The 27004-nt window shown below is 41.0% G+C and overlaps 2 protein-coding genes across 2 annotated transcripts; one reads left to right on the plus strand and one right to left on the minus strand.

Moving 5' to 3' along the window:
* The first annotated feature begins 861 nt into the window (after window positions 1–861).
* On the plus strand, window positions 862–12286 carry recql4 (RecQ helicase-like 4). Its single transcript, XM_084379233.1, has 28 exons — window positions 862–1326; window positions 1528–1561; window positions 1653–1750; window positions 1886–2032; window positions 2186–2340; window positions 2551–3694; window positions 3776–3858; window positions 3956–4055; window positions 4313–4493; window positions 4831–4941; window positions 5461–5628; window positions 5725–5817; window positions 5908–6044; window positions 6381–6464; window positions 6691–6879; window positions 6982–7164; window positions 7292–7487; window positions 7638–7831; window positions 8017–8100; window positions 8587–8724; window positions 8818–8922; window positions 9117–9366; window positions 9560–9689; window positions 9872–10032; window positions 10291–10468; window positions 10644–10797; window positions 10893–11001; window positions 11988–12286. The coding sequence occupies exons 1-28, from the start codon at window positions 1243–1245 to the stop codon at window positions 12107–12109; spliced, it is 4812 nt and encodes a 1603-aa protein (XP_084235359.1). The 5' UTR covers window positions 862–1242; the 3' UTR covers window positions 12110–12286.
* Window positions 12287–17070: 4784 nt separating this feature from the next.
* slc39a4 (solute carrier family 39 member 4) lies at window positions 17071–26615 on the minus strand (the record flags this gene model as incomplete). Its single annotated transcript, XM_084378545.1, has 13 exons — window positions 17071–18002; window positions 18710–18897; window positions 19014–19166; window positions 19265–19319; window positions 19661–19759; window positions 20064–20249; window positions 20426–20598; window positions 20815–20992; window positions 21162–21388; window positions 21646–21859; window positions 22702–23067; window positions 26203–26410; window positions 26569–26615. 13 exons carry the CDS (start codon window positions 26613–26615, stop codon window positions 17874–17876), a joined length of 2223 nt encoding a protein of 740 aa, XP_084234671.1. The 3' UTR covers window positions 17071–17873.
* Between the last annotated feature and the right edge of the window lie 389 nt (window positions 26616–27004).

A 27004-nucleotide genomic window follows, 5' to 3' on the forward strand; every position in this document is an offset into this window, starting at 1 on the left:
CATTAGTTTAATGATCAACAAGACAATTTAGAAGCTTATTAAATGTGTTTTTATGTCAAAATTTGATCTGTAGAGTTACTGCAAGCTGTCAGAAAGCTATTTCCCTCTAAAAGGTAGTGGAGTAGACACTGAAGTGGCATCAAATGGAGACAATCAAGTAAAGTACAGCTACCTAAAAAGTACTTTAGTAAATGTACTAAGTAACTTTCCACCACTGCACTGTATATCAGTATATATGATAAAATGATATAAGATACACTATTTGCCTTTTACTTAGATATGACCAAGGATGGCAATTACACATGATAACTGCACCCATATTTGTAATACACACATAGTTTGTGGCAGTGAACTTAAAATAGAATAAATAAAAATTGCCTGATTGCAAAGGATTCAAGAATGAATTGCACAAGGATATTGCACAGTGTAAATATGTACTATGTTTAAATATGAACGTATAAGATTTCCAGTATACATTAGATTAGTAGTGAAAAGTCTTTTATATCACATGACATTAATGTGGTGTCAAACTGTGACCTGATGTTGTCAATGTTGTCATTCAGCCCTCAAGCAGTTTCATTACACTCAAGCAGCGGGAGCTCTGAGTGGGGAGTAAGTGGTACTGTCCCTTTAAGAAGAGTCTGTAGCCGAGAGGAAGGGGTGCCTGATATTCTCATGGCTCAATCCTCCTTTAAACCTCAACGGATCGATATAAATCCGAGAGTTTCACAACTATTGTTTTAATCTCTATCGCCTTTATGTTCTCATCCTTCTTAAAGTTTCTCACCTCTTGAATTAAGTCCGTGTATAAACAGAAAGGTATGTTGTGGGAGACTGCCTGGAGGATACAGGAAGAAACCTGGCAACACAAGCTGTCATTTTCCGGCGCGGGAAAATCATAAACAACACAAACGCACGGCGGAAGAAAGCCCTTTAAAACAGTCTTCTCTTGCTTTTTCGTCTGCTTGAGTTGATATCGTTTAATAGAGAAGAAGAAGCAAGAAAAAGGGGACTCACGGTGACTTTAAATCATACGACTTCCGCTGCCAAATTCTGATAAAATGCTAGCAATAACGGTGTGTTTACAACGTTAGCTAGCTAGCTATCTATCATGTTGCTGTAATGTGAGCTAGCTGTCGCCTGTCAGACGTGAAGCTCTAGCTACAATATGAATGCAGTAAAGTTAAATTAAAGTTAATTATCGGTGAGATAAGGAGTGTCGAGCCTGCAGTTAACATTACCATGGATCGCTACAACGAGGTGAAACTGCTGCTGAAAAACTGGGAGCAGGGTTTCGTCAAAGAGCACCAGAGGAAACCAAACAAGGTAATTTAAAGGCTAGCGAGAGTTAGCCAGCAGCTACATAACAACTCAGTGCTTTGATTTACAATAACAAGACATGTTGTATGCACGTTGGGTGGCTTTTTGTTGTTGTGGCTCTGTTTCAAACTGTTAGAAACAATGTTGTTGTCAGTTTGTTTCCTTCATTCATAATAGCTGATTAGTGCGATGCTCTTTAATTCCTAGGAGGACATTGATGAAGCTCCAGAAGACACCAGGAGTGAGTACAATAATTAACTCGCAAACGATATAAGTAGAAGTGTTTCTGTTTTAGTGACATAAACATATTGCATTGTGTGTCTTTATTCCAGAGCTGTATAAGGAATACAGAGGTTTGAAACAAGCCAAAGAGAATAGCAGCAGTGATGCAGCCAGCAGACATGTTGAGCAGTCCAGATCTACAACTGAGGTCAACACAGCCCAGAAGTTACTCAAAATAACTGTGTTTATGACTGTGCATAAAGTTATTCTCCCGCATATCTGAATGATAATCCAGTACCTTGTTTACTGTATGTCTTTCTCTGCCTGTCCTTGATCTACTCAGGAGACAGACTGTTGGGGTGCCCATCTGAACCGCAGTGCGCTGCCTGTATCCTCTCCCAAACTGACACCTCAGGACAGAGACAGTCTTAAGGCGTCTGCTCAGTACTATGGCCTAAAGCTTAAAAACAACCTGTCTACACTCTCTAAGGTGAGGCACACTTGGACCGACCACACCACATTACAGTAAGAGAGAAAAACGTATGCTTCCCTGTTGAGCGCGGATAAGGTGACACACTGCTCTCACTAGGGATGATTTGTTTTGTGTTGGTTCTGTTGCTGTGATTTCCTTTTGTCATTCCAGGAGAGACCTGTCTCACTGAAGAAATCAGTCCTTCCTGGTCGGGTGCCTCTGAACTCCCTGAAAGATGGACAAACCGGTCAGACAAACAGCCCCTTTGCTGCTGCTGCTGCCAAAACCACTTCTGCTGACCCTGAATCCAGCCCTTTTACACCAAGGTAAGTAGATAAAAAGAGTTATTTTTGGATTGGCTGCATATTTACATATGATAATATATTTACATATACATATAATATTTTGAGCAACCTCCACTGTGATAAAACAAACTAGAAAACGAAGAAGCTTATATAAATATTGCATTGTCTTTGCATTTGAACACAGATTGTTCAGTAATGGCCTTTTAATGTTTTCTGTGTTCCTGTTCACAGAAGAGTAAGGCCTTGCCTGGGGTCCCTGGCTTCACCGACAGTCCAGCCAGTGGAGCCTGAAGATCAGTTTGAACCATTTGAACCTGTCAAAGAGTCTTGTGAAGAACTGGCAAATGCTGCCAGTAATAGTATTTGTCACATTAGTAGTAAGAGTAGTAAAGTTATTAGTTCACAAAATCCAAATTCCTCTTATCTAGCTCCCTCTCCAGCCAGATCTTCTTTTCTGTTGTCGTCATTATCTTCTCCACATAGAGTCCAAACTTCAAGAGGACAAATAGAAACCACAGAAAAATTAAATGAGAGTATAGGAGCTTCAAGAGACAAAAAAGAAACTACTGACACTTTAGAAACTCCACATAAGGATTTTGGTTATGAAGATGTTGGAACTTCAATTTGCTTAAAAGGAAGCCCACATGTGTCTGGAGGTTTCAGAGGAGGGATGGGAGGTAGAGGCACCGGAGGAAGGCCCTCTCTTGCCGGCAGACTGAGTTCTATTGACAAGAAGTGGCTCGAGAGATGTCAGGTGTTTGGAGAGATGGAGGCTGAGGTGGTGCCTGGAGCAGGCAACCAGGAGATAGATCTGAAGAAAAGTGGAGAGAGAGAAAGTGGAAGAGAAACAGAAGGAAGAATACAAGGAAAAATACAAGGAGATGAAAAAGTAGGAAAAGAAGAAATGGAGGCAGAAGCAGAAAGACAAAATCCACTAGACTTGGGAAGTGATGAAGGCTTTAAGAGCATTTCTACTCACAAAATAGTCAACGATAGTGCACCAAAACCTGCTCTGCAACACACTGGAAAAAGCAGAGGAGGAGGGCAAGAAAAAGTGAACAAGAAGGGTGGTGAGGAGATGGAAAGAGGACTGACACCACCTCTAACGCCAGAAGACAACAATGAAACTAGTCACAAATCCAAAGGTACAAAGAAGAGAGGGAAGAAAAGGGAGAGAGAGGGAGAGAACATGGAGGGAGAGACAGTAGAGGAGGGAGGAGCGAAGAAAAGGCGTAGGAACGCCAAAAAGAAAGAGGAGAGCTCGGATGTAAACTCCAGCCAAGCTCAAGAAGGAGGAAAGAAAAGGAGAGCCAAGAAAAAGGGAGATGAAGATGGAGAGGCAGGAGAGGAGAAAGAAACCAAGGCACCAAACAAGGTGAGTGAATTTGTTTTCATCTCGGCATAGTGTGTTTTATTTTTGTGCAAATGAGTTTTATACAGTATTTTTCCCATTCAGGCTCCTCGGGAGAACTTGTTTGGAGATTTAGAAGAGGAATTTGCAGCAAAGAGGATGCTTTACTCTCAGCCCGTCAAAGCAAAGTAAAGTAACAACATACACGTCCCTGGACTGTAAAATGATGTTGAACCATCTCTGTCTGTAGTCTATGTCCAAAAATAACTTATTTTTTTCATACAGAAACCTGAAAGGCGCAGAGGGTAACTTTGTGAAGATAAATCTGAAGAAGAAATCTCATGTGAAAGGATACGCACTCAGAGGTGCTGGTCTACGCAAACAGGTGAGTTTTGTGTGAGTTTGCATCTGAGCATTCAGAATCACAAGTCTTAGACTTTTTTGTTGTGTGAAATATCTCATTAATCAGCTTTGTTTATTACTAAATTAAATAAGACTAAACATGAAAAACCTGTTGACAACATCCTTGTGATGAATGTATGTATTTGTTTGCTTTTGTCCCAATTTCACATGACTGTTAGACCATCATAATACAAACTGTATCCCTGTTGTCACAAATCTACGGTGTGTGTGTGTTTTAAGTTGTACATGCAGAAGTTCCAGCTGAAAGGCGAACGTTTTGGTGGAGGAGCCGGATTTTTTGGTCGAGGAGGGAGGGGTGGATTCAGAGGGGGTGGATTCAGAGGAGGGCTCAGTCGTCAGGGTGACACCTGCTACAAGTGCGGAGGGACCGGACACTGGGCCATGGACTGCAAGGGACGAGGTAATATACAGCGATGCATCTTCACAAATTTGTTTTGATAAAAAACTAATGAAACAAACATGAATCTGTGTCGGTAAGACATCAAACAACTTGTTCACTTTTAAGTTTCCCCGCCAGTTATTCTTCCTTTCAGTGTGTGTCATCTTTTTTATGGTGTCATATGCTAAATTCCTGTGATTGTTTTGAAGTGAAAGCCTGTTTGCCTGAACACACCAGGATCACACTTTATCTTATATTCTGCTGAGGAGGGGGTGTTTAAGATATATATACTAAACATAAACTTAGAATTGTTTGTATTGATGAACAACAAATACCTCTGAACTCTGTGTTTTTGCAGCCCCTCCCCCTCCCGTTGCCGACGACCCACCTGCGGAAGAGGAGCCGTTTGAGCTGCCCACGCTGGAGGAGGTTGCCAGGGCAACCGGGACGCTGCGACCTCAGCCTCTGGGTAAACTTTTGAACTTAATGTCTGTTTAGAGGATGCTGCTTTCCACCTCAACAAACAAGTTTTTTTTGTGACTGGGCAGTTCTGAATGTGTTTCTTCAGTAGATTTTTAGATTCGTTTGTGTTTAAATTTAATGCCACTTACTCCAGTATGTCGAATTTAGTGTTATCTACACATGGCCTGCAACATGGCGGCGTTGAAGACGACCCACTCCCTCTGTAGATATAAAAGGCTCATTGTGATGTAATGTAATATATATATTTTATTAATATATTTTGTTTCTGCCAATAGATCCCCCTCAATCCTGATCACCTTAAAACCAACCAGCCAATATTTACACAAACAATGTTGTAGAATTACATCTGTTTTTTTTTAAAAGAAGGTTGTTAAGTGTCTTAAAATGGCCAGTTTAAACACTATATCAACACAAGTTATCTGTTTATGTCAGCGCTAATGTTGTAGAGAATGTATAACTCATTACACACCCGTCATGTGTAAATCCTGATGTTTGTGTGTTCCAGTGGCATCTCCCAGTATCAACGAGGAGCAGCAGTGCCAAGAAAAGGGGTCGGACGTGAACCCTACAGATGAGGCGTTGCTGAATGTGATTCGTCCTGACTATGAGCGTCCTGCTGCTCCACCTCCAGTGGAACCACTTTATGAACTCACAGATGATGGGAAAGTCCAGGGTAAACACGTATTGTATAAATAAATAAACAGGGCAAATAAAAAAAAAAGTAAGATCCATGCATTTGTTAAAGCCTTCTGTTTGTGTGTCTGTTTAGAAACACCTGCTGGGGTGTATGCAGCTCTGAGAGACCTCGGCTATCAGTCATTTAGACCAGGACAGGAGGAGGCCATCATGAGGATCCTGTCAGGTATGTGCAGTACAGTACACACACCAAACATACACACATTTATACACTTAAAGTCTCTGTATTCATGTTTGTCCCTTACTTTTTGTCTAGGTCTCTCTACCCTCGTAGTGTTGTCCACAGGAATGGGTAAATCTTTGTGCTACCAGCTCCCGGCCTACCTGTACGCACAGAGATCAAAATGCATCACATTGGTCATTTCACCTTTAGTCTCACTAATGGATGATCAGGTAATCACCTCATTTTAGTATATTTATAGAGTTTTCGAACTCATTCCACTTTTATTTAGTAATTTTTATAAGATGAGAGCTGTTATTGCAACTCGTGCTGAGCTGACCTGTTTTTCTCATTCAACACATTTTATTTTGTTAACCCACATATGAGTAATATGTTGACACTGTAAACAGTAAACACTGTAAACTGAACACACACACAAAAGACTGCACATAAAGAAACCAGCCAACATTTTGCTTTGCGTATTTAAAAGTCAAGAGCAAATGAACCCTTTCATTTTGACCACTGATCCAGTTAACACATTTTCTTGTGAATTCCTCTTGTTTGTGTAGCTGTCTGGCCTGCCAGCCAATCTGAAGGCAGCCTGTATTCACTCCAACATGACTAAGAAACAGAGAGAAGCTGCGATAGAAAAGGTAACGGATGCAATAGGAGTCTTCAGAAAGACTTCAGAAACCAAACCTTTTGACATCTCATTCATCTATAGATTTAATGTAAAAAATCATGCATTATTCCCTTTTTACTGTAAACTGTATATAGGTATTCTGATACCATAATGCAGGGGAGAAATCTTGAAACCTGACCTGAAGCTATTATATGTTTGACACTATTTTGAGTACTCTCGGTCCTCTGTTTCTCCAGGTGAAATCAGGCGAGGTGTGTGTGTTGCTCCTCTCTCCAGAGGCTCTGGTTGGTGGAGGTGGTTCAGGCACTGGGTGTCTACCATCTGCTCAGGAGCTCCCTCCTGTGGCCTTCGCCTGTATAGACGAAGCTCACTGTGTCTCAGAGTGGTCACACAACTTTAGACCCTGCTACCTGAGACTCTGTAAGGTGGGTTAATGATGTGTGTGTGTATGGGGGCAGGGTTTCATTTACTGTTAGTTGACCTTACTGTTCTTGACTAGTATAGATAAATATGTGATGTGTTTGTAGGTACTAAGGGAGCGTTTGGGAGTGCAGTGCTTGCTGGGACTCACGGCTACAGCAACACTGTCCACTGCTCTGGACATCGCACGACATCTGGACATCACTGATCAAGATGGCATCGCGGTCCGATCTGCAGCAGTGCCTCCTAACCTGTATCTGTCTGTGTCCATGGATAGAGAAAAGGATCAGGTGATCCGCATGAGACTATATTTAAATCATGCTCAGTCTAAATGTTTCTAATTGCTGGAGAAAAGTTGTATGTATGTGTCTGTCTTGAAAAAAATTGCAATTTTCCTACTTTTCGCTTTCTTACCAGGCTTTAGTATCGCTGTTAAAAGGTGACCGTTTCGGTTGTCTGGACTCTGTCATCGTCTACTGCACCAGAAGAGAGGAGACGGTTCGCGTGGCGGCGCTGCTCAGGACCTGCCTACAGGGGGTGCTGGTCAAAGAAAACAAACAAATCAGCAGCAGGACAGAAATCAACCCTGTAGGACAGAAGAAGAAAGATCTGGGTAAGGGTGAAATGATTCATATTTTTGATTGATTAAAAGCTTGTTTATTTTTCATTCAAGTGAACAGATGAAACGTGTGTGTTACGACCATCTCTCTCTCTGACTCAATGTCTCTGACTCAATGTCTCTGTCTGCTCTTCTACCATTTAGCAAGGAAGAAGATCCGTAAACCACTGAAATGGCAGGCGGAGTCGTACCACGCAGGCTTGTCTGCATCAGAGCGCCGTCGGGTTCAGAACAACTTCATGTGCGGCGAGCTCAGAATCGTGGTGGCCACTGTGGCCTTTGGCATGGGCCTCGATAAATCCGATGTCCGTGGTATCATCCACTACAACATGCCCAAGGTGGGTGGTGATATCGTTAATCTGAATATGGTATTGTTTTCTACTCAAAACGCAACAGATACTTGGTCAGATAGATTGCATTTGATCTTAAACTCAGATATTAAAACTAAAACCAAACTACTGTGTAGAACTAGGGTCCAAGTCTCTTCTTTTACGTATTCCTTTATTGGTAAATGTTCTTCCAGAGCTTTGAGAGCTACGTTCAGGAGATTGGGAGAGCAGGAAGAGATGGAGATCCTGCACACTGTCACCTCTTTCTGGACCCTGAGGTAAGACTTTAACTATCTGGCTAGACTAAAGCCTAGATTTAGTTGCAGTTTCAGTGATGGATTGTAGACCGAGCGTTTGTTGTCAGGGCTCCTCGGCTGTGGAATGACCTGCCTGAGGACCTTCTTTAAATCACTTTTAAAGACTTATTTTTATTGAAAGGTCCGCCCATAAGGGTGTTTAAATTTGTAGGTTTATTTTTTCCTTTTACTTAGACTTTTCATTATTCTAGAAGTCGTGCTTTTGCACGGCTCTATATGAATGTACCCATTGCTTTTTTTTTTTAATCATTATATTATATTATGTCTTTTTTTTAAATTTAAAATATGTTCTTTACAGTGCATTATATCATTTTTTTCTTTCTTTCTGTGAGGCTCTCTGGTGGTCCTTTCTTTGTGCTCTCACCTTCACCACCGTATAATAATAATTATATATAAATTATATAATAAATAAAATAAAAGTATAAACACATCTGTGTCTGTGTGTAGGGTGGAGACCTCCATGAGCTCCGTCGTCATATCTATGCGGACACAGTGGACTACTACACAGTGAAGAAACTGGTGCAAAAAGTTTTCCCTCCGTGCAAATGTAAACAGATACACCAGAAACAACAGGAACTTGTAAAGGTAACTCTACCTGTGTGTTTGTATGTGTCAACTGGTACTAAAGACACTCATAAAACTTTCCACTAAATAAAGACCGTCTGTCTGTGTGTGCAGGACATTGAAGACTCTGAGCTGCTGGAAATTATGGATGTGTTTGAAGAAGAGAGCAGCCTGAACCCTCCCAGTCAGCAGGACACAGTGGTGCCATCGACTGTACAGGTATTTAAAAGGGGAAAAAGTCTTCATATCTTTAATATCTTCTGAAGGAACCAAGTAAATTGAAGTTTATACAATAAAATGTTGTTGCTTAGTTTTAGTTTATTTTAGCAAAGATACATTTTTATGAAGTTATCTGTAAACGAAAGGGTTTTTGACAGAATTAATAAGTCATTTGATATTGTTTTCACTGCAAGGAGGCGTCACATCCCGATGCAGCCGAGCTACCGCCCCAAGAACACAGAGATGAAGGAGAAAAGGAGAGGGGGGTGAAAGGCGAGCAGACAATTCAAGACGAAGAAGCTGATGGTTCCAAGAAGCAGATGGATTGGCTGAAGGATCAGGAAGAGGAGGGTAGTTATTGGCCCAGGGAGCGAGTGTGTCACACGCATGAGAGAGCGATTCCCATCCAAGAAACTGTGGAGGCTCTGGACATCACAGAGGAAGGTAAGTGGATACGCACACCAGGGCATGTACATGAATAAATCAGTAAAACTAAAAATAGAAGTATTGACAGATGATATAAGTGGGAGAACAGGGATACATAACAGGCACCTTTCTCAGGAATTAAGAACGCAACATGTTTATGTGTCTGAAACCTGTTGAAAATGTGCTTTCTTTGCTTTTGTGTGTGTTTCAGGAGTGGAAACACTGCTCTGCTATCTGGAGCTGCATCCTCAACGCTTTGTTGAACTCATCCACCCTACGCTGTCTGTGTGTAAAATCAGCTGCTATGATGGACCAAGACAGCTCCAGAAAATCACTAAAATGTATGAAATGTCTCTTATTCTTTTAGAATAGATCTTTGTAAATGTGCCAGACTGCACTATGTGTGCACGAATATGTCTTTGTTTATAGAAAGATTTAGAACAACAATGTTTTTGTTACATATTTGAAATGACAAAGAAACTGTTTAAATCCCATCAGATTTATCTTACTTTACTTTGCACAGTTGCCCTCCGGTTGCGGTGGTGTTGGCCAGACGGCGGATGGCAGGCGAGCGAGTGGAGTCATGTGATCAAGTGGAGTTTGATGTTGTTGAGGTTGCGGACACAATGGGATGGCAGCTCCCTATGGTGAAGAGAGGACTCAGACAGCTGCAGTGGAGCTCTGGTAATAAAAGTTTAACAAATACACAAAACTCGGAGCAGCTCTGACTCTTTAGCTGGCATCTCTTGCTAATAAAGGTTTTGGTTTGTCATAGTTTATAAGTTGTAGATAACTGTACTTTTTCTGAGCTGTTTTCTCTTTTTTTACTTGATGTTGCTTCAGAAGTCTTTAACATTTGTCGTCTTCTGGGTTAGATTTTTTTTTGCAGAATTCAAATCCCATTAACAAGAATGAAGACAACCATAAATATTTGTGTTTCAGCTGGCGGACGTAGCGGCATCCACGTTGAATTCTCCTCCATATCCTTTTACTTCCGTTCCTATGGCGACCTCAGTGATGTGGAGATGGACAGAGTGTGTCAGTTCCTTCATAATCGAGTGCAGAACCAAGAGAGGACGCAGCTCTACCAGCTGACCGCCTGCTTCAAGGCCTTCAAAAGGTACAGATACAGTAAAGCTGAATTTTTTTACCCTATGTATCATTAAACCCTGGAAACATGTTTTTCACAGCCTTAATAATGATTTTTTTTAATAATGTTTAAAAGTAAATTGCTCTCTTTTCGTGTTCGTTTCTTCTGTATGCACGTCTGCATCACCTTGTGTCCTGTGTTGCAGTGTTGCATTTCTCCATTTGTCATCCTGCGTTGACGATTTGGATGAGAGTCGCAGCCTCCACCTGAAAAGCCTTCTTTCTGAGTACTTCGACAAGAGGCGGGACCGAAGCCACACACTCGCACCAGTGAACGTTGAGGAGCTCGACAAATATAATGTAAAACACAGGACCGTTACCAGGAGTTTCAGCTGGATTTGTGTTTTAAATGGTGTGAATTTTGTTGTTAATTTGTTGTTTTTTCATGTTTGTAGTTGTTGGACTGGGAGAATCAGATCAGAGCCGATATCAGGAGTTTTCTCTCCAACCGGAGTGATGAGAAATTCTCTGGGAGAGCTGTCGCTCGGATTTTACACGGCATAGGTGAGAGCACACACACACATAAATCTGATGATTTTCCTACAAAAATATACAACAGTGTTGAAGGAAGTATTCAGATTCTTTACTTGAGTAAAAATACTGATATCATGCTGTTAGAATACTTCACTATAAGTAAAAGTCCTGCGTCAGAAATGTCAGTAAAAGTACATAATTAAAATCAGTTAAATGTACCTAAAGTCATTATCAGTTTTGAATCTATTGCACTCCCCAATCATTTTATGAACTTAGTAAATATTTTTTAGTTGTATTTTCTCTCACAAAATGAGTTTTTACTTTGCATTTAACATGAAGGTTTAACTTGACCTTACAGATGACGAAAACATGCAGATTTAACAATTCAGTGCCTCGGCTACAAAACCAGACAGCAGGTTATCCAGTGAAAAGACCAACAGGACTCTTTCAACCTCTAGAGGGTGTTAGAGGATCAATGAATACATACTGAAGCTGGACTAACAAAAACTAACCATTTTTATCATCATTTTTTTCTCTGTTTACATACATAAAACATTTAGAGTCTCTCCCATAGAGGCTATTTTATTTTCTGTCAAACACAAAAAAAATCAGCTTCTCTTTTAGATTTGGTTCAAGCTGTCCCAGCTCTCCTCTTTTCATTTGGTTATGACATTGTTTTCTTGGAAGTAATGTTATCTTAAGGTGTGGTCACATCTTCACAAGCCCTTGACCCAAGCAAGTACAGCTGTCCAGTAAATCTAAAGTCTAAAATCTTCTGTATTCTTGCTCTTAACATGTCTCAGACTAGAAAACATTTCCTTAACTGTTTGTGTCTTGATGAAGAATTGACAGTCCAAACAAGAGGGACAACAATGGCAAGAAGTCCAGGACTTTACCCAGACAAGTTTTTAATAATCTAAGCCTGGTGTAAAGTTCAGTTATCAGCTGTGGGTCAACATATGTGCTTCATTTCAGGACTTCCATCCTCCAAAGTTGAAATCAAATCTCTGTTTCAGGGAGTCCTTGTTATCCGGCTCAAACCTACGGCAGGGACAGACGCTACTGGAGGAAGTACATCCAGTTTGACTTCAACCAGCTCATCAGACTGGCGACCCAGGAAATCATTCGCTTCAAGTGACCGTCCGAATGTACACATGCTCTTAAACTCCTGTGGAACAGTTTTGATGGATTTTTTTGCTTTCGTATAATTTTTATTCCATCATGTTGAATTATTTAGTCTGTTGTATGTTTTCTACAATGTAAAGATTTATACGTGTGCGTAGTGAAGTTGTAATTAATAAAATCTATTTTTCTAGCTTTGTTGTCCTGTGACATTTATTTCCAACATCTCAAGAGTATCCCCTCAGAAGGTATCTTATCTTTTGATCTCTGTTCTGTCCCAAGTATCTTATCTTGTTTTCAGTGGGTTTTGTTAGATCATGCACTCAAAAGCATATAAAAGTCGTGACCCAGAAACGAGCTGGTATGAGGAAGTAGAAATAGAAAAGGGAAAAATGCAAATATTGACGGGAAGCTCTTGTGACATGAAAATCTGTGTAATGATTAGTCACTGAAGTCACGTGGGATTTTCCTCAATTTCTCACCTTAGTATTTACTCAACCTCAGCAGGTTAACGTGACCTGTGTGGATTATTAACATTTATAAAACAGGCTTTATTTGTATTGCAGTGCTGTACAAAGCTACGGTGAAATAAGTAAGCTAATCCTTTTTACTACGGGTAATTCAAGCTCAGTTCTGCGACTGCACACATATATCTTACTGCTAATGTGACTGTGGCATGTAGTTTCAGAACAGTCACCGTTTTTCCAGGTTTGCATCCTGGGAAGATGAGGCTCAGGTAAATGTTCTGAGTTTAAGAAAAAGTTTTGGAATAGGTTTACATGCTTAAATGCTCAAAATCAGTTTTCTCAGACTGCCCAGTGCTGCAGCTCTGTATTCGCCCTCTGTCTGAAATGCTCTGTTTTAGCTCCTGTCTCTTTAAGACCCTCCCGGTCTGCTCTGATTGGTCGGCTCACACATGTCTGAGCCAGCACCACTAACAACAGAGCAGTTGTGCTAAATGAATTCTTAATTGCCAAATTCAGCGCTCGCCATTAAATTATGCAAATGCTAGACTCTGTGACGTAGTGTGATGTCACAAAGTCATGGAATTGAAAGTGGGGCTACTGACGAGGCGTTTGAGGAGCAGTGTTTTCTGTGGGAGAGAGTAGCTTCTGTCGGTACAGATTTGAACCTTTTTAACTTTCAAGACCTTTAACATGCAAAAAAGGACATTTAACACTGAAGTAAAGGGGGGGAAAACTAAAAAGCATAATAGGTGTCCTTTAACAGTGGACTCTGGCTTTTACATATCTGCTGTGGCTCTGACGACATGTCATAAAAAGTGAAGAATGACCAACGCCTAATGAACCTGAGCAGTCTTTCTCTTAAAACAAACTGTCGTCATCTTTCCATCATCCATTAATCTCAGTGGATGTGATATTCATAGCAGTGTGCTCTTGTGAATGTTACAGACGAGTTGACCTCAAACAAGATTTAACTTCAAACTGCTCCATTAGAATAGTCTGGTAGACCTTTTCTGGAAGGGGTTGGGTAAAAGTCAACAAAAACCACTCCTGAGGGATGTTTAATCTTAGTGTAACAGTGAGTCAACATGTACGGTATCAAGACCCTGAAACTGAAGCAGCTCAATGAAATCCTGCCATTGTTAATTTTATTATTTACTTCTGTGCTTTTCTGACTGAAACGGCAGATTTTCTTTAGAAGTATTGAGAATTCTTTAAAGGTCTTGTTTTTTGCTCATTCATTCATTTTACTCTTAGTGTCTACTAGAAAATGTTTGCGTGCTTTAAAGCAACATTATGTAACTTTTTTTACCTTTAAAATGACAGCTTCAGAATCATGTTGATGGTACAGTGTCTTGTAATAGGGTGAATAGTGTTTCTGTCTCAGCCACTCTGCCCCCCATCACCTGTTTCTGCACTATGTAACTTCAGTGAGAGGGAAAGTTTTCAACACATAACATTGTTATTATGTAATGTGTTCTGGTTGTAGTTAGCACCTACATTATGTTGGACAAACTGTTACAGACCTCAGGACCTTGGACAAACTAAACTTTGAGCTGTCGGTGGCGTTAGAGGATCATCAGTAGGGTTCATCCTGCGGGTACCATGAATGTCTGTACGATATCACCTTTTCCAATAACTAGATGTTTCAGGACCGAAGCTGTGGACTGACTGCAGACGTTAAACTGCAGTACAACAAGGTCTAATTGAAGCACCCTCATTCCAGTTGCAGACATCTAAACCTCATATAGGATCTCTCATATATAACCACAGTCACAATGTGTTGTTCTCCTCCCTACACGCTGGTACTTTACATTTCAGACTAACATCTCCTTGATAACAGGTATTCAAATACACCTTACATCAGTGAATCTGACTTTATCTAAGAGTGAGGACTTCTTTCGGGCCAGTCACTGAACCACACGACTGTCTGATAAACCTCCTTTATAAAGTTGTTAAGTTACCCATCCAAGTCTTTCTCTTGTCTATCTGTCTTCCCTTTCTGTCCTTGCGTACTGATGCTTCTGTAAAAAATTTACAGTATTTTGCTATAGAATGTACAAGAAGCTCCAAGGTTCAGTTTTAGAGTTACTTATCATGTGTGGGAAAGCTGACTTCAGGGAAATCCACTTTTCCTCCATCAGCATCTACTGTACATGCTGTAATCTGCATTTTTCTTTTAACAACATATGCTTAAAGGATCAGCACACAACCTAAACGCTGTCATTAAATTGGTCATTTTGTCTGAGGGAAAGACACTGGTCATGCTTGTGGCCACGCAGACAGCATCCTGTATACAGTATGTACTTGTCATGTCTTCCCCTAAGTGCAATGAGTTGTCAGCGGACCCTGTCCCTAATGAAGACCTTCACATAACCTGTAAAATGAGGAGATTAGACGAGAGAGATAAAGAGGAAGTCGAGTTTCCACTTTATTCATGCAGAGGTCACAAAGTACACAACAGATGTGATTGCTCTCTGGTTTGTATTAAAGGTGCACTACGTAGTTTTGGGGAAGGAATTTTAATCAGAAGAGAAAGACCTAAACAAGCTAAATAAACAAATTCTTTTTGTTTTCATAATTGAATAAACTGAATAAACAAACTGACCTTAAAGGTCAACACAATTTAAAGCTGTTTTACTTTGTTTATATTTGGCGGACCCTGCCACCTTTCTTCAAACAGCATTCTGGGGACCTTATTTTCCTCTGAGAACAGTTTGTTTATTCATTTATGGAAATATGGTATTATTACCTCATTAATACTGTAAATATCAATATTCTGAGTTTGAATTTATTCTCCAAAAACTACACAGTGCCCCTTTAAATGCAATCTGTGCAAACAAAGTGGTAAAGTGGTCGTATTACAGAGCCCCTCTGGTGACATTGGTGAAAAAAATATTATTGCTTAATAAAGCGTGGCCACGCGATATTAAGGCGTGTGAACGAGATAAATAAGTAGTGGTCACGCAATATTAAGTGGTGGCCACACGTTATTAAGGCGTGGGAACGAGATAAATAAGTCGTGGCTGTGTTGATATCAATGTGTCATTACCAGTGGTGACCAATAGAGGGGGCTGGTGATTGCGAACAACATACAGAGGCACTTCCTGTTGGGGTGATTCAGAACGTGTATGAGGATGTAAATAAAGGTTTTGAGTGTTAGCTCATATGAAAGACAAAAGCCTCATCATTTTAAAAGATGAACAAGACAGTGGCCATGCGTTATTAATGCGTGGGAATTAGATAAATAAGAGTGACCATTAACTCATCATCATATCCATTGTTCCTTTAGCTGCATGCAAACATGGACGGGTTTGAATACATTTCGTTTTATGTTATGAATTACAATGATATACTTCAGGCTCTTGCAGTTAGGCATGGAGTCATTCATAGCAAAAGACACTTAATTCGGCTGCTCAAGAAAAATAGGCTCACACGCAGACAGGAGACGAACTCCGTAGCATACACTTCATATACAGCATCACTCCGAAATTCACAACCATCCCGCCGCCACATGTGGAGTTTGTATTGACGTTAATCTCGCTCCCACGCCTAAATATCGCGTGGCCACGATTTAATTATCTCGTCCCCACGCCTTAATATCACGTGGCCACGACTTAATTATCTCGTTCCCACACCTTAATATCGCGTGGCCACGCTTTATTAATCAATATTTTTTTCACCAATGTCACCAGAGGGGCTCCGTATCATCTAGACCTGGGCGAGACTTCTGATGACCCTGTGTCCCGCCTCCTCCCTCCAGAGCCACTGCTCCAAAACAACTTGCAGTGTGTGACTGGAGACTGCCCTGTCGCTGGCCAGCTGGGAGATGTTCAACAAGCTCTCTTAGCTTTATTATTAGATATATAAAAAAGCAACTCTGTTAAATGTCTTAAAACACAAGCAAAATAGCCTTTACAAACATACCTCAGTCCAAAAAGACTACGTTTTGTTAATACTCACCGCTGTCAAGCTAGGTTGTTAGTGTGTACTGGGAAATTTTGGCCTCTTGTGCCACTAGCTCACCAATAGCTTTAGCAATATATCTTCCTAGCCTTACATGGGTGGTGTGTGTGCAGGCAGGTATGTAGCTACACAGACAGCAACCCTGTCCGATCTTTTCATATGGGCTGAATAAGTTGATTAGATGGGCTTGTTAGAGACCTGAAGCAGCCAGTTACTGGATTGTTTCCTTTATTTGTCAGAGCATTTTATTTATTGATTGCTGAAGAGATTTTTTCCACAAATATAACAAGTTTTTCTAGAATAACTTAGCAACCCTCGCTGCTACATGGATCTTTAAACTGGTTGTGAAACAGTCTCAATAAGGCCAGAATCGCCAGAATCAAGAAAAATGAAAGTTCCTTGTAGTCGCTATGAAAGAAATAAAACAGAAATGAGTAGATAGAGTTTTGAAAGAGTTTTAATTTTCAAAACAAGGCAAAAGACAAAACAAATATGCAATAGTGTATATACTAACATATATTCAGACATTTTTATACATTTAGTTTTATCATAATTGGTGCAGCAAATACTGTTAACTCAAACTGTATCACCTTTTCTTTAACAAATATATGTGTGTCTGCTACTCATCGACAGACACAAAAAACAACTCTGTTTTTGTCATACATGTAATACATGTCATACATGTAGATCAAAGCGGATCGCGAGGGGAACAAAATCACACTTTTCACACACAAAGACACACACAGTGCTGAAAAACAACAAGAGGAAGAAAATCACTTCTACACTTTGACACTTTTACTACCAGTAGAAGCGGTCACGGTGAACTTGAACAGTCCGTCACTGATAGTGCGTCAGGTCAAAGTGCTGAGCGAGGATGATGTGTGCAGATTCGTGCGTGTGTGTGTGTGTGTGAATGGCTACATAATGGGTCGTAAAAGGGTGGAGACAAATCTCAGCGTGTGTAAAAAGTTAAATTAGTCGTTATTTTTTAACCTGAACATCATTGATTAATTTTTTTGTCTTAAAAACGCTGATATGCAGACTGAGATTTCATTTTATTAGGTTCTCCCATCTACACACAATCCAACCTTTAAAAAATCCTATCTTTTTATAAACTACTACTCAATACTCAGTTTTTGTTTAGACTGCCAGAAAAGTGTCGTCTTCTGCTCACCAGCTTGTAGTTTGTGGCATAATATTAGTATTGTTAGTGTTAATATTTTACATACTACTGTGTTCACAGGGGGGACATATTTAAAACACGGTCAAATAATCACATCTTCTGGAGTTTAGGGCATTTAAGTGGCAGAGAAAAAATTATCATGTATGACTGGACTGGTGTCTTCGCTTTTAAAAGCTGATTCTTTCTTCATAAAGTGACAGCAGCAGCAGGATGCCCCAGCCGGTCAGAAGGCCGATATTCTGCAGCACAAACATCAGCCAGGGTTTCTTGTTGCTGATGTGGATCATGGTGGGGAGCTAGAGGGAGGAAGAGGAGAGATGGAGGTTAAACTGGCAATAGACAACTGACTGCACCGTGAAATGGCCTCATGAAAAATAACTATTCAGTGTACGTGACAATGAGGGTTGTCCCGACCAAAACTGCTGATGGAGGAGGTACAGGAGGGAGAGTGATAGAAACCGAGGTAAAACAAGAGTGAATGGACAATGGAGAGCGCCGGTGTTGTGTCACAGTCTGATCCCCAGCTTATATATGTTTCCTCTTACCACCGTGAGTTGAGACGGTTCAAAACCGGCTTTTCTACTCTGCCTTCTCATAGCACTGAGATCGAGTTTCTTGGTCAAATTGTGATTCTTAGTGTTGTTTTTTGCTTTGTATAGTCATCCGGCTGCTAGCTGTAGCCATGTGGCGCCAACAGTAATACCACAGGGAAACACTAGGAGGGGATAACGTTGAAAAATTGTCTATTTTCACTCTAAAGGTTAAACATGCACATCTGATCAGCTAATATTTGATCCTGTTTTGATGGCAGCTTGTGTTGACGGCATATTAGGGGCATTTTAGTTAACAGAGTGGGCTAATAGTCCCAGAAAGAAGATCAAGAGATTAAAGTCGTTAATGTATGAAAAAAAAACTCCTCAGATATACTCTGAGATTAAAGAGGGACATTTACGAGAAAACCACTTATCCGATATTCTCCTAATACACAGCAGTAAGTACTCACCATATCAGCCAGTCCTACATACAGGAAGAGTCCTGCAGTAATGGCAGCTATCCACTGTCTGGTAGCGACGTCCGTGGCTACAGACAGAGCGATGTACAGGCCGACGAACGAGGTCATGGCGCTGCCGACGTTTAAAAGCAACGCCTTGCGGATTGACACACCGCTGTGGAGCAAAATGGCAAAATCGCCTGGAGAGAAACAAGAGCGACAGGATGATATTAAGAGTCAAACATGATCCAAACAGACGCCGCCTGCCATTGTGTGTGTGTGTGTGTGTGTGTGTGTGTGTGTGTGTGTTCTTTACCCAGTTCGTGAGGTAGTTCATGGCAGAGTACAGCGACCGATGTGGCCAGACCAGACTTCCACGACAGGGAGAACGCAGCGCCCATCGCTAAGCCGTCTGCAAAGTTGTGGATCCCGTCCCCGATAGTTATCATGTAAGGCAGCAGACGCTGTTCTGTAGAGGCAGACACAGTGGTGGTTAGTGGTGGAGGAGCTACGATAATTAGCACAATTTGATGATGGGATGGTTGCTTTTCTGTCGGACACACTCACCTCTGGTGCGCTCTTTTGGCTCTGAGACAGATTTCTCATTGTCACCATTACCGACCTGAAATGTACATGTTCATAAAACAGAACTGTGATCAAAACATTCACGAACAACTTCTCTTATTGACAATTAATCTTAGACTCTCTCACACACACTGAGGCGGCCATGAAACCATTAGAGGAAGTGGTTTTAACAGTAGACACTTTGTTCAAAGAGATTAAATGGATTCCAGGATGTAGAAACCTGACTCCAAACACGTTTGGTTGGACAGGTCTAAAATATTTTGATTATTTGTGCTCAAGCGACAGTCAAAATGTCTGGTCTGTGCACGTGGATTAGATCCCCTTTACGTAAAGCCGCAGCATTTGCTCTGTATGAAGTATCGTGAGTATGTCACTCACCAGGTCCACTTTTGATGCTGACTTGTCTTTTTGTCTCATTTCTTGTTGATACAACTCCAAAACCCTCCCGTGGTCACAGTGGTGAGGCTCTGAATCCTCCTGAAAAGAGAGAGAAAGAAAATAATTACTTTTTAGCCTGAAGGTTGTGGCAAAAGGAAAGATCTTCAGAGAAAACAAAGGAGGATCTGAGGAAGTAAAGAACAGGGCGAGATATTGGCGATATTAGACAACATGTCGAACACTGCAGCACAATTTGATAAATACAAGATGCAGTGTAAGAAAACAAATCAGATGGAAGCTTCTGCATTACATGTCTATTTTACATGTCTTTCATTTCTTTAATGAAAACTCAAGAATGGTGTGTTCAGTTGTATCTGTATTGGTACTGTATTGTTTCCCTTACCCCGTGATGATGTTGATGATGGTGATGATTATCTTTATACGTGATCAGAGAGAAGATTGTTTCCATCAGGTAGAAGTAGTAGATCCCGGCAAGCAACACCAACATCTTGTAGAGGTAGTCTGGAACTTCTTCCCCGTGTGAATGGTTGTGGTCGCTTTCGGGCCCGTGCACATGTAAACCTAGAAACTGGACACAGACCGCACGAAGAAAGACAAAATGAGTACATGCAGCATGAAAATGAAGATGATTGTCACAGTCCTGGTGGCCGAGTGGTCATGAATAACACCGAATAGCCACAATCTCCTCAAACCAGAGCTACAATTTAAGTGAATAACAGACTTATGCTGAACATAATCCCTCACCATGGGCAGCAGGTGCAGTAATGCATCTCCAGTCAGTGAACCGACAGCCATGCTGATGCAGAACTGGATACAGAACTGGAACACGCCGGTACAGGAAGTGCACAGCAGCAGCACGATGCCGAACATGGACGTCAGAGTTATCACCACATTGGCAACGGTTGCATAGATGTATCCTATGAGATAACAGGAAAGGTTTGGTGGTGATCAGTCATCGACATGTTGAATATTAGACTCAAAAACAACCGCTGCATCCAGGTATGAAGAGAAACTTGGGCTCTACCGTTGAGACAAAATATACACAAGGAATATGTGATGTAAAGTTTGTTCTTAATTTTGCCAGTAACCGATGGAGGAGAGGTCTCTGTCAGTCTTTCAGAACACACACTTACTCTCCACCGTGCTGAGATGATCTGTTGTCGGTGGTTTAGTGACGTCAGCACAGGCTCCGCTCAGGATCTGCTGGACGAGCGCAGGGCTGAGCCGAGCCACGTCGGACCGACCCAGACCAGAGGACCTGTTGTCTGGCAGGTTGTAGATCAGGACCAGATCCTCAGCTGAGAAACAGGACTGGGAGAAGAAAGTGAAACATTTTAACATGAATATGGATTCGACCCAGCACTCAAGGAAATGTGCTTATTAACACCTGTCACATTTTCTGTTTTTTTTTAATCTTAACAACTACTGTAATTATACTGTATTATACTGTAATTTAAACAGTTAAACATGTGTATCATACCTGATCCCAGGTGGTGTTTCCTCCATGCACCTCGTGATGTTCATGGCTACTCCTCTTCCTCTGTCTTAAACCACTGTGATCTTGTACAGCGTGTTCATCTTCATGGTGATCGTGTTCGTGTCCGTGATCGTGATCGTGATCGTGTCCGTGATCGTGATCGTGATCGTGATCGTGATCGTCCTCTGGGTTAGGTCCGAGTTTCAGACTCCTCATGAAAGCCTCCAGATCTACAGAACATGAAAATCAACCTACGCTTGAGCTTACTTGTTTTTATACGTTCTTTATTATATAATGAGAAAAATTCACCTGGTTTGAGAAAATGAGCTTTGTTAATCGACATAACAGATATAAAAAAAGGTTTTAGCTTCGGAGTGGTTTAAACCTAAGCTTACACACTCTTGTGAGTGCTTACTCTCTCTGCAGCTTTATCTATGCGTGTTATGCATGTGTTATCTGTGTCCATGTTTTTCTGCAGGACATTTACCCGCGACAGTGAAGTTCTCCGACCCCAGACGGTCCATGATGTAGTCCAGGAAGAAGCTCTCCTCAGGTAGAGACCGGCTGATGAGGCAGCGACCTAGTAAGGCGTGATACAAGACGCGACCCAAAACGGCACCCACTTCCAGTCTCTGGTCTGGTGACGATGCGTTGACCTCTGTCATGATGTCAATTGCTGTTAGACAGCTCTGGTTACCATGCTGATAGAGGAAGGACAGAGAGAGGGTATGGGTGAGTTTTATTCAACTTGGAGCTGATATGATCAGTCCATTCAACAGAAGACCATTCATCAAACAGTCCACGGTTCCAGTTTCTAAATTTTGAGGACTTTAAAGTCTTCATATGATTTTAAATTGAATATATTTAAAATACTTTGATTGTTGGGGGCTTTGTACAAACCATCATGGACATTTTATCGCTATTTTCTGACATCATTTGCAAGTTCGATAAGGAAAATAATAGCTTGTGATAGCCATGATAGCCTTTCATCATCGTTGCTACAGTTGCGTGGCTGAGTTCAGGGCAAAGCCTAGTAGGTATACTGCTGGCATCGCCCGAGTTTGATAAGAAAATGTTGAGTGATAAAAACACCACCATTAACCCAATTAATGAGTTATCTATGTCAGGAAGCAAATACGATCATAAACTGGCGCCCTGGTTACTAAAAAGTCGATTTTTAGCGCTGTTTCATAATCTACTGCTGTTGTTTTCAACCTTTTGGCCCCTGACTCTCCTGTATTTATTTTGTTTCTCCTGTCAAGCATTCAGCATCAAATGCCATACATCATTTGATTGAGGAGAACCTTTAGTTTTAGCCTGGCTCATTTAAAGTCCTAATTTTACATTTTCATTGTCTGAGAAAGGATGAATTTATCCGAATTTAACGGCTTCAGGCGAATCCTCATCACAGACCTATGACAAGGACAAAGAGAAGTGTTTCCTTCTCAGATAGTTTAGATAAAACAGGAGAAAAGCAAAGATTTGTGAAAAGTTTTTCTCTTGTTGGTCATCTTGTGAGCCTCCACTTTAGGCTTGTGCTTACCTCACTGTTTAAAGGCTCATAGTGATCATGGAGCTCCCGAAGCAGCACCTTTAATCCATGAACATCTATGTGGTCGTGATTGTGGTCCTGGTGCGGCTCGCTCTTTTCACGCCGGTGTTCGTGGTGTTCATGGTGTTCCCCGTGTGTGATGTCATGTAGGAAATGCTCGGTCTCCTCTCCCCATCTCCCGTGCTTTGACGCGTTGCAGACCAGTTCAGGAGATGTGAGGTACAGGACAGATCCGGCAGCGAGAGCAGGGAACTGAGACACGCTGATGGTTACGTTTATCTCCCCTCTTCCAGTTTCATCCTCTCCGTGTGGGGAGTGGTTGCTGAACAGCTGGTGGACGGCGTGTGTTAGGTCACACTACAAAAACAGAGGGCAAACATACATACAGAAAAATCATGTGTTTGTTTTGGTTCTAACTTCAATTCACCCCAACACAAGGTTACATTTATTTAAAAAAAGGAAATATGCACATGCATTCAAAGCAACCTGTAGAGTATTAATCAAGGCTATCAGCTGCTTTTATTGCCTCTTACTGTATACACCTTATTCAGATAACGAAAAGGAGGCAAACCAGGTTACAATGCAAATGGGACGTAGGAGAGCACCATAAAATGTCGTCAACAATCGATCCTGACCCAGAAACTCTGACAGGAGGAAAGAGGAGCTGGGTTTCCTTAAAGCTCATGCGTCAGCGCCTCATTTCTGTGGCTTGCAAAGTTGCATAACTTACGAAATATAAATCTGGTTTGTGTTACAAAAGTACAGTGTCCAGAGACTACGTGTCCCAGAATGTGTCCTGATTTTGTTACCAATGAAGGTGTCTAGCTGCGATGTTCATGAATGTATAATGTACCTGCTCAGCCTTGCGCACAATTTTCCCCCAGTGGCCACTCACAGTATTGCAGCGAACTGTCTATTCTGCCTCTTTTGATTCATATTTTTTGATCGGACTGAATGGGCGCCATCTTTGCGTTCACTATACAGTTTTATTTCAAATCTATGTTGGTCGAAATAGCTTTTTACAGCAGAAGAGCTCCACACCTGAGCGATCGTAGCTAGTACTGTTACTAGCAGCAGCCTAGCAAAATGTCAAAGACAGAAAAAGTTGACGCTGAATTGAATGAGATGGGAAAGCAAATACATGTTTGTGCTCAATGGAGACGAGCCAGTATGTCTCTTTTTGTCACGAGGCAGCAGCAGCAGCCACCAAAAGCAACAAAAAATCCAGAACTTAAAAGGCAGTCTGCGTAAAAGTATAAAAAAGATGCAGCGTTAAAAGTCAGTTCGATTGTTGTATAGCAATGGTTAGAAATCGTCAACAGAAGGTGCACTGTTGAACACACTGAAGGTATGTGAGGTGTGCCCTGACCAGAACAGGCTTTTAACAATAGCTAGATAATATTCTAAATGTCATTTGTTCAATAAATTATCTAGTCGATGCACACTTGAATGTCCGCTTGCCAATATTTTTCCTAGACATCTGCTTAAAGAGCTAGTTATTGATTACTAAGTTTTTACTACAGCCGATGATAGTCAAGGCTGTAATGTAGGCCAATATGATAACAAGCAGGTGAATTCATAACCAGCGTTTTAAGGGCAACCATAATGCTGATGTGGCCCGATATCTCACATTAAGAGCACATAAAACCAAACCACTGCACGGCTAAATGCCAGTCTACAGAAATGGGAATACATTTATGGTGAACTGACCCTTTAAACTGCCAGCTCAGGGAACTCTCAAGAACAGAGTGTACGAACTCACTGACATTTGGCATGACATAGACTTTCACTGCAGGTCAGATGTTTATTATTTTACCTGTTTATAACTCCTCTAACTACAGGTGAGTCACGTTAAGTGAGTATCTGTCTCTACGCTTTCACTGCTTCATTTGATATCAGTCTTTTATTAGTTAGATTAAAAGTGTTATTATCTGCAGGAAAGCTGTATTTTACTTTTTGTCTGTTATATTCACTGCCTTTGTCGATGCTTATCACCCCACACCGTCCTTTCGTGCAGATTACTGCTGACATGTGGGCGGTTCAGGGACTTCACTCTCATTCAGACTGATAAAGAGGATCTACCTGGAAGTCACTTTGGTCAGTCATTAAGGGAAACAACAAACACCTCCAATTATAAAAAGAAACACTAAATAGGACTAATTCTCCTATTCAGATCAATTCATTTGTGCACAGTCGCACTCTATTTTTATGTCTTTAAGCTGCGAAGTTTCCTTTTGTTAAACATCTTCCCTGATAAAGTTACTGACAGCCTGACAATACAGTTTACAGTGTATGCAGGTCCCTCATGCTTTCATAGACTTACTTAACTATGGAGACTTATCAAAAAATCTTTGCAGAATAAGTTACCATTATTGCGTCTGTGTTCTGGAGAGCTCGATCCTGAGGACTGACGCTGAGAGGACTACTCTCTATTTATGAATGATCTTTCATGCTTACAGGTTGTGGAAAAAGTTAAATAAAAATAGGCCGAAAGAAATTGGGAGTCATTGAGGGGGAAAAAAGGAAGCTGAAGATTTGAACAGGTACAGGTTCCTGTTTCAGTGCTCGCCTCTAATAAGAAACATATAGATTGAACCCTTGTTCGGGAATATCAGCTGACAGATCACAGTTTAAACCTGTTCAATATGATCACTGTGTGGACTGCAGGGCTACAAAGAACAACACATTTTAAATTTAAAAGAAATATTTAGAGCCTGACTGCACCGTTACAGATCTACAATAATTTAAAACTTAAAGGAGCAAATTTCAAAATAGTTAACTATTAAGTCTCACTCCCAGTCGTCAAATGCTTTGAATGGTGTCTGGCCCGAACTATCGACCCAAAGCCAACTGGGAATGAGACGCAATGATCAAACATCTTTCTCCAGAATTATCTTTTGCACCTTTAAAGAGTATTTGGTGGAAAATGGTATTCTCCTCCTTTAATGTGAGACTATGGGGACATCGAATAAATTAAAGTCTCAATCATTTAATAATTCTTCTTTTGGTGCCAAAACTATTTCACATGTAAATAACACAACATTTGGTGTCTGTATCTTAGTGTTTTAATCTATTGAAAGATATAAAAGAAAAAGAAAAAAATCTGTATATCACGTGATCCCACAGTTTGACTTGTACTTTAGTTTGTTGTCTTCAGTGGTTAGACTTTTTGGTTAAATTCAACAGGCTGTAACAAGATTATAATCCACTGTAGCCTGTAACATTTCAGAGACAGTGACCTCAGAGAGGTGCGCCGAGAAAATCAGAAACAACTTATAACAAAAATGTGTAATTAAATAAATCCAGATTTGGGTTTTAAACCAGTCCGAGAAAACATTTAAACCTTCATTTTTTTTTTAATTAATAAAAAAAAATCCCAGTTAATCAGTGAGGCTGCAGCCGGCTGATAACTTTTGGACCTCGACCTCTCCATCGCACCTGCAGTCAGCCACCCGGCTCTCTACCTGGCTGCTAAAGCCCAATAAAACTCACCTTTCCACACGGCACTTCGCCGCACTGCACACGGTTCTCCAGTATATTAAAGAGGGAGTGAAGCGACTCCCCGGTCAGATGCTGCTGGCCCGGAGACACGACGCTGATCACCGCCCTGTACGCTTCCTCCACGGCGGGAGACCCCGAAACAAGACCGAGCGAACCCAAACTGGCGAGAACCAGCAGCGCGGAGCAAAACATCTTCAAACTTTATTTAAAAAGTGTTTTAACACTCAGGATGGATTAATTTAAACTGACTTAGACAGCGTAAAGCAGCAGATAGAGGCAGACGCAGTCTGAAGGTATTTCTACAGACACATTGAGGTGTTCAGGGCTCAGCTCACCGATGTCATCTATTTAACCCACTGCAGTTTTACTGGATATGGACTCTGGATTATGATTGGCTGAGACATGACTCGTGCTGTCCTCTGTTCACACCTGTGCAGAGCAGAGAAGGCCTGTAAAACACACCTTCATGTTGGCAATAAGACCAGACTTTAAAATCAACCTGTTTTGCAAAGTTTTGCAAGACAGCTCTGCAAGAATCCATAAAAACAGGAAAACAGCTCAGCTCAAGGCAAAACGAGGCAAGTTTATAGCACAATTGAGATACAAGGTAACTCAAAGTGCTTTACAGGGGCATAAAAATTAAAAACAAGACCGGACAACAAAACAAGAACGAAGACATCAAGAAACAAAATATTAAAACAAGTTAAGAAATATGAAGTTAAAATAGAAAAGGTTTAAAAGAGACAAAACTAGAAAATAAAAGTCACAGTGCAGTTCAAAGCCTTCGAAATTG

Source organism: Pagrus pagrus, assembly GCF_965226575.1.
Source record: "Pagrus pagrus genome assembly, chromosome: 17".
In the NCBI taxonomy this organism is placed as follows: Eukaryota; Metazoa; Chordata; class Actinopteri; order Spariformes; family Sparidae; genus Pagrus; species Pagrus pagrus.